General features: G+C 37.9%; 1 protein-coding gene across 3 annotated transcripts in view; it reads left to right on the top strand.

Moving 5' to 3' along the window:
• Window positions 1-62: 62 nt before the first annotated feature.
• The window catches only part of LOC111328012 (uncharacterized), a 58177-nt gene continuing 50689 nt past the window's right edge, over window positions 63-7550 (top strand). For 2 of the 3 annotated variants that reach the window (XR_015988565.1, XM_022932350.2), the window contains exons 1-7: window positions 63-190; window positions 949-1105; window positions 1575-1706; window positions 2963-3090; window positions 3702-4021; window positions 4374-4541; window positions 6958-7058. Coding sequence is in view for 2 of the 3 variants with exons in the window: in XM_022932350.2 (XP_022788085.2) it covers window positions 1039-1105; window positions 1575-1706; window positions 2963-3090; window positions 3702-4021; window positions 4374-4541; window positions 6958-7058 (916 nt within the window). In the remaining variant the exon portion in view is untranslated. The remainder of the gene's footprint in view (window positions 191-948; window positions 1106-1574; window positions 1707-2962; window positions 3091-3701; window positions 4022-4373; window positions 4542-6957; window positions 7059-7550) is intronic. The other variant, XM_022932351.2, reaches the window with a different exon arrangement.

Here is a 7550-nt window from a genome sequence, read left to right as displayed (position 1 = left end):
GCATGGTCAGTTTGAAGAATCTGCTGATCGGGTTTGTTTTGATTGCATATTCATCAGAGGGCTGAACACGTGATCAGAGAATTTCCAGAAATCGCTTCAACCTGTTGGGCTATCCAAAAGAAGACTGCATCAAAACGAACCAAGAGCTAGGAAATAAATGATGTTAGTTTAAGGAGGGAAACTGCCAAAGGTAGGCCCTGAGAATTCATAGAGAAGATTACACTGGTTTCAGTTCCATTTTAATGTGGAGGGGGTAGGGGGTGAGGTGAGGGTCTTTCCGTAGTCAGACTAAACAAGGACGTGCGTGCTAGATGTAAAGTTGACTGACTTTCTGTTTTGTGTAGCAGATTCATCTAACTTTAAGCAGATGTGCATGATAATTATTTCATTCAATTATGTGTTGTATAACCTACCTCTAATGATTAGGGTTAGTCTATTTCCCTTTTCATTTTATGGAGTGTTTCAAAGAACATGTCCTTATTCCTGGGGCGGATCCAGGGGTGGTTCGGGTGGTTTAGTCGAACCCCTTAAATTTTCCTTCAGAACACCTAATCATATTTCCGAAGACCTAATTTTCAAAATCTTGGACCCCTCAGAAGGAGAACAATTCTCTGAACCCCCTCCGAACCCCCCTTGACTAAATCCTGGATCCGCCCCAGTTATTCTGTATTAGTCGTTGTCTCCCCATGATCTTGTCTCTGCACTTTTAGGGGGATCTACTTCTGAGATACAGGTTTTATATTGGTAGCCCGCCTCAGTCTAAGATCTAAAAACATCTAAGATGTCTCTGGCCACTTGGCTAGTAAGTTGAAAAATTAGTGTCGAGCCCTCGAGGAGGGGGGGTGGAAGGCAAACTATTATTTTCTTGTGAAGAACCAAAATCTCAGACCTTTAACTTCAACATATAATTTATTTATTAGTTATTAAAATGGTAAATTTATGATTCAGGAAAGCGTAGAGAAGAATGGATTTCAAGGAGTTCAACAATAACTCTTTTACTTAACTGAATGAAAGAATGTCAAGTGTTTCCTGGTTTCCATGCTGCAGTTTTGTTTGGAGCACAGTCAGAAGACAGTTGACAGAATGAGTGCTGCTGATTATGAAGGTTGGTTTTGTACAATTTCTTTCCTCATTTCTTCAGTAGAGAAATGACTTTTAAAAGTTATGTTACTTTGACCTTAAAAAATCTATTAAATCAAGACGTAGAAAGGTATGTAGTTTAAAGCGAGAGAACAAAATAAGAACAACAACAAAAAACAAACAAACAAACAAAAGTTTATAAACTGAGGCCTTGGAATCTTAGTGGAGATGAAATGGCTCAAGGGTTAACACACTGGACTTGGAGTTGAGTGGTCCTGGTTTTTTCTCTCTCACTTATCATTTTATAGCTTAAAAAATCAGTCATCTTTTAGGACTCCATATGAAAAACAACCAATAGAGGAATCATTGGCTCCTGTTGACAGCTAATTAAGTTCTACAGCTTTTCCTTTGTGCATTCATCTGTACTGTACTGTACAGATTCAATGGTGTACAGATTCAGCACCATTCAATGGTGCATTCATTTCTTTTTCAAGAGAAGGTGGCTTCACCTCACCTTGATACCCAAGTTGCCGTGGTCGGCGGAGGAATGGCTGGGCTAGCTGCAGCAACAGCTCTGTCAGAGGCTGGTCTTCAGGTTATCTTATTGGAAGCTTCTGATTACTTTGGTAAATAGTTAATTTCTCCACATCTTTTTTTGCATGAGGTTACACAATTTTTTCTTTAATTCATACCACCCTTTTCAAAATCACTTACTCTTCTTTTTCACATCCTCTGTAAGCATTACTCGGAACACTATTGAACTGTTAGGATTATACTTCTTTTTTCTTTGAATGGGTCAAATTAAACTTTTGTGAGGTGTGAGTAGTCCAGTGGTCAGTGCGCTGGACTCTGGGTCAGATGGCCCGGGTTCAAGTCCTGGCTGGGGCTTGACGTTGTGTCCTTAAGCAAGACGCTTCACTCACATTGCTTCGTCTTCTCAGATAGGACGTAAAGCCGGAGGTCCCGTCTCCTGCACCTATCAATTAGTTAATTTCGGCAAGGGACGTTAAAGAACCCACATCACGAGATTACTGTGATGTGGTCTGGCCTGTTTACTGTGGCACATTTGCATTTAAACGAGCTATTCGCTCATATGCGATATGTGGCTAAATAAAGTTACTTACTTACTTACTTGCAATGTTTTTTTTTTTTGTTTTGTTTTGTTTTGTTTTTTTATTTTTAGCACTGTTTAATAGATATAATTTCAAGAGAGGGCCATTTGAAAATCCTGTATTGCACTCAGTTTATAGCTTTGAGTACCTAGTTGTCAATTACCAACCAGACATGAGATTTGTTGTGTGTAGTAAAGCCAAAAAAGATAAGGTCATTGTGCACACTACTTTACCTCATCCCTTTTTGAAATCTTCTTGTTAGCCTTCCTGTTTCAACACTCTTCTCCTAAATCTTCTCCTAAAATCAGGGGAAATTTGTCCACCTTTTCGGCCATATGCCACAAATCTAACAAAGGGATTCTATACCTCTTGTGGAACAGTTTATTAAAGATGTTAATAATCTTCTAATTTAGTTTTGAGTCAGTTTGCTAGACATAACGTCTCGTAGTCACGTTCGACGCACTAAAAACTACTATAAAACGAATACAAGAATTGTAAAAACGTGTAAAATGGTATATAAAAAGTCACTTGTAAAAATGTAGCGGAATTCCGCTACATTTTTACAAGTGACTTTTTATATACCATTTTACACGTTTTTACAATTCTTGTATTCGTTTTATAGTAGTTTTTAGTGCGTCGAACGTGACTACGAGACGTTATGTCTAGCAAACTGACTCAATTATCGAACACGTTCCTGGCCTCGGCCCACAAAATTTCATCACAATTTAGTTTTGATTTATTCAATAACTCCTTTTTGCTTGTCATGTCAGGTGGAAGAGTGAAACAAGTTCAACCATTTGAAGGATTTGCTCCAATTGATCTTGGTGGAGAGTTTATCCATGGATCAGATAGTATTATAACCAGGACAGCGAAAGAAAATGGCTGGGTTGTGCAACCAGTAAGATACATAATTTTTTCTTGAGGGAAGGTATTGTTAACGTTGTTTGCACACATGCCATTTTTTTTTCTTTGATGGAATTATCAATGGTCTGGACTTGTGACCGATAAACTGCATTCATAATTAATCAATGAAGTGTTGTAAAGCATGTTATCAATTTTTTTCTTTCACTGTGAGGCTAGGACCCAACAGTATCAGACATACTAGTCCTAATGTAGACATCTTTTCTCCCGAACCCTTTTGCTTCCAGTTGTGACCAAAAAGGAATTTCTTCCCACAATAGCAAATCATTTTAGTGCATACAAGTGTGTAGCCTGTAGAGCTGGTGTAATTTTGGAAAGCAAGTGCTCTGTATTTTTTTGATAAAAATTATAGCTGCTATATTTGACTTTTAAAGCGGTAGAAGGCTGGGGCAGAAAGAAATTTTTATCAAGGGAGTGAACAATCTTGGGGGTTTGACTGACTTTTGCAATACCAGGTGGTACATGATCCTCTTTTCTGATTGGCTGTGTAGTATGGTGCCCCCCCCCCCTCCCCCATAACTACTTTCCCTCTCAATAAAAGAGCAGATGAGATGATTGGAGAAACTTTCCATTTTGCTGACTTTGCAGTGCTACAAATGTGAGGGAATGGAGAAAGAATACATGTTTTTCTACAAAGATGAATTTCATCCATTGTTAAATAGCCATCCTGATATTCAGGAAGCCTGGAAAGCTTGGGATGATATCATTTTTCTTTGGGACAAGATATCTAAAAGTGAACTCTGTCAAAATGCCAAAAACGCCTCCTGTGAAGATAATGGTAAAAGTGCAGGGAGTCACCATGTTAAACCTGATTCAGAATCTAAGGCAAATTCTACCCATGCAGAATTAGAAAGGGCAACAGAAATTGTCAGCATACAGAACCCTGGAGTTGATGCCAAGGATTTTAAGTAAGTCCCTAAGCCATTTTTGTCAAGGGTTATTCCTCTCTGAGATGAGATGGCTGCAAAATCTAATTTCTGCAATGCAAGTGGTTGGTGAAGCAAAACACACAAAAAGACAATTCCCTTTTGTTTAATTCTTATCTGAAATATGCTAGCATAAAGTATATACTTTTAGTTGATGTCATTGATAACTTTATCTTACAATTCAGGCGGTCTACTAGTCTAGTTAGTAGGTAATTGCACAACCAGAGTGTTATTCATTTTATGCAATTTTTAATGCGTCACTTTAAGACAACTGAGGGTGAATTTTAGAGTTATAGGGGTACTTGTTTCTTTATTGCTTTTTCTCGTGTTATAGAGACATGAGTATTCAGCAGTGGTTGGAGAGACAGAAGTGTAATGACGATGTGATGGCAGTGTTTGATTCTATGTATTGTCAAACAGTTGCCGCGGCACCCAGGCAGATGGGTCTGTATGAGTGTGCGCGGGAAGAAAATGCTTGGACATATGGTGATGGGAATTTCAGGTCAGTTAGTTTTTATTTTCTGGTCAACAGTTTTAGTTTCGAATTCATATTTTCTCCAGAAGGAAAAGTTGCTTTTTAATTGGTCTTAAGAGAAGTCTTATTCCATCTTAAGCGCAATCAGTGAACTATCCTTTTTACTGGCTCCTTCGTAAACCCATCGTTTTAACTCTTTCCGTGTGTTACCAGAGGTTTCAATAGAAGCTAGTTAGTTAGACAGAGCTGAATAACGAAATGTTACGTCAAAAGTGTGGGGTCGATAACGCGGGCTCAAGCGTGCGAGGTAAAATTTAGCGAAATTTGCGAAAACAATGGTGAGCCGGCATTTAAAACCGAGGCATTTTGTTGTCGTCGAAGACATTTTCATATTTTCCAAAGTTTTTTAAAGGAAAATTAATTTTCGAAAATATTTAGGGGTTGTACAGTTTTTGGATGTTCTGTGAAAGAAAAGCGGCAACGAAACAAAACGTCTCGAAGCAACAGAGTAGAAAATCAACCATGCGAACGACTCAAAATCCTTATGAAAGCGATCCTCGCAGTACTAAATACAACTTGTGGGTTAGTGAGAATAAGGCCTGAGAAACATTCAGGCCCGTAGGGGGTTTGAACCCATGACCTTTGCGATACCGGTGCAGTGAATTATGTTGGTTCCTATTAAACCCGTCATTATGTTGGTTCCCATTGAACCCGATTGTGAACGACTATAACAAGCTCTGACAAACCTCCATTCCTGGAGTCACGATAATAACATACGATTCAATGCCTCTAAATGCAAAGTTCTAACTATAACGCTCATGAAAAAGGCCTTACTTCATGACTATTTTCTAGGCCCTGAAAAGTTACGGCGCGCGCGTGAGGAGAAAGATCTGGGTGTAGTTATCTCGGACAAACTTACCTGGAACTCAAATGCACACCTAATTACAGCAAAAGCAAATAAACTTTTAGGTCTGCTGAAGAGATCTTGTCCCTTGTTAACTAAAGTGGTGGTAAAAAGGTCCTTGTACTTAGGGATTGTGAAGCCCCGCCTTTGTTACGCTACTAAAGCCTGGTCTCCTGCTTAGATGTCACTAAAAGTTAAGGTTGAGCAAGTTCAGAGACGTGCCAGCAGATGGATTTTAAGTTTGAAGCCAGGCCAGATGTCGTCTGGGGAGGGACTGCTCGCCTTGGATATGCTGCCTCTTGCTTGCGTTAGAGAGATCAAGGAACTCGTTTTCTTTTACAAAGCTGTTTGCGGCTACATTGATATTGACGTCTCAGATTACGTATCGTAAACGCCGTAGTCAGTCTGCTGGCTGTTACCTTAACTTTCCGGCCTGTAAGACCAGCACTTTGCAAGCCTCATATTTTGTCCGAATTATAAATCTGTGGAACAACTTATCCAATGAAGCCCTCCCTAGTGGTTTTACCTTCCTTAGCTGTTTTCGATCATTTTTGAAGAACTTTTGTAAGTCTCTTTTAATGCATGTCTTTGGTGAGGACATGGTCTGCTGATGGTTAATTTCTCGTGAATGTTCATGTCACTAACTGAATATACATATATACATCTGTTTATATTTTATTCTTCATTTCCTTTAGATTTCTCTACTTTTAGATGACAATTTTGTACAATTAGATTCTCTTACAATTAGATTTTCCTCTTACTAAACTAGATTTTATTATTTTTTTCTACTTGTACATATTTAAATTTCTTATATTTTCCTTGGGTAGACATTATTATTATTATTATTAAATTTAAATTTATACCGCGCAGTTTCTATAAAAATATTCAACTGCGCCTTACAATAAATATTAAATCAAAAGTAAAAAAAGAAGTTCAAAATTACATTTCTAAAATTCCATGAATAAATAAATAAATAAATAAATAAATAAAATAATTCTTCATTAATTAAAATAATTCATAGGCACCCCGCATGAGTGTGAGTGTCCCGTTCGTGCCCATCCCTTTTGGGCTTTTCTTTTTTTTCATTTTTTGTTTTATGTTTGTATATTTTCATTTTGATCTTGCCAATGAATTTGACTATACCTTTGACCTTTGCGATACCGGTGCAGTGCTTTACCAACTGAGCTAACAAGCCAACTGGGAGCTGGTCATTACGTTGGTTCCTTTTAAACTCGTTGAAGTGATAAAAACGAATTTGAATATACGAGCCGAACTGGCCCTGCCTTACTTCTTTGTTGGATGTTTGGTAAAAGTTTGTAATCCATTTCAAACAGATGAAAAGATTAGTTGTTTGAATGAAGTACAATCGATCTCTGACCACAATTCTTTTGCCCATCTTTGTCAATATTTCAGGATACACCCCAGATCATTAAGAGAATGATAAAAGAACACATCAATTCTTTTTTGTTTTTATCACATGAATGTTTCACGGTACTTTTTCAGAGATATTTTATTTTTATCTTTAAAAACTTTCTTCAGGTTGGCGGGATCTTACTCTCTGCTTGTAGAACATTTCCTGAAGAAGTGTTCTGAAGTCGAGAAACGGCTTTGTTGGCAAGTGACAGAGGTTAATTGGAAAGGTAGAGTTGTTTTAAAAACATTTTTGTGCCTTTAATATATCAGAAAATCCTTTGATAATTCTTTGTCACTTAACACTTGCCACTGGTCCGAACAAGAAAAAAGAAATCATCTCAAATCAAAGAGAGACCAAAGTGATCACTGGTGGAGGAAAAATTGTGTCATTTCCTCAACAACTTATCCTACCAGGTCACCAAAATTTCTCTTGATATTCGTCCAATTGGCAAATCACTAAATTTTGCGTGGACTCGCCCAACATAAGGGCTTATATTAGTGGTAGAATGTAATTTTATCAAGTGTCGTTAAACTCAGAACCAAAGTTTTTCCAACGGCCAATACCAGAAAGAGCCGATGAGAACTCAAAGTAAAAGCGAGCAAACTGATTAAAGCGCTGAAAAACCGCGAAAGATCAAGTCGCGTGTGGTTTAAGTTTTGCATCTGGTTAGTTGAGAGGATGGCACGTGTTTTCTAAAGTAATCATAGAGCAAAAGTTA

This window comes from Stylophora pistillata, chromosome 6, assembly GCF_964205215.1.
Source record: "Stylophora pistillata chromosome 6, jaStyPist1.2, whole genome shotgun sequence".
Lineage (NCBI taxonomy): Eukaryota > Metazoa > Cnidaria > Anthozoa > Scleractinia > Pocilloporidae > Stylophora > Stylophora pistillata.
Note: the sequence above shows the minus strand (reverse complement) of the source record. Positions and strands in the feature narration are given on the sequence as shown.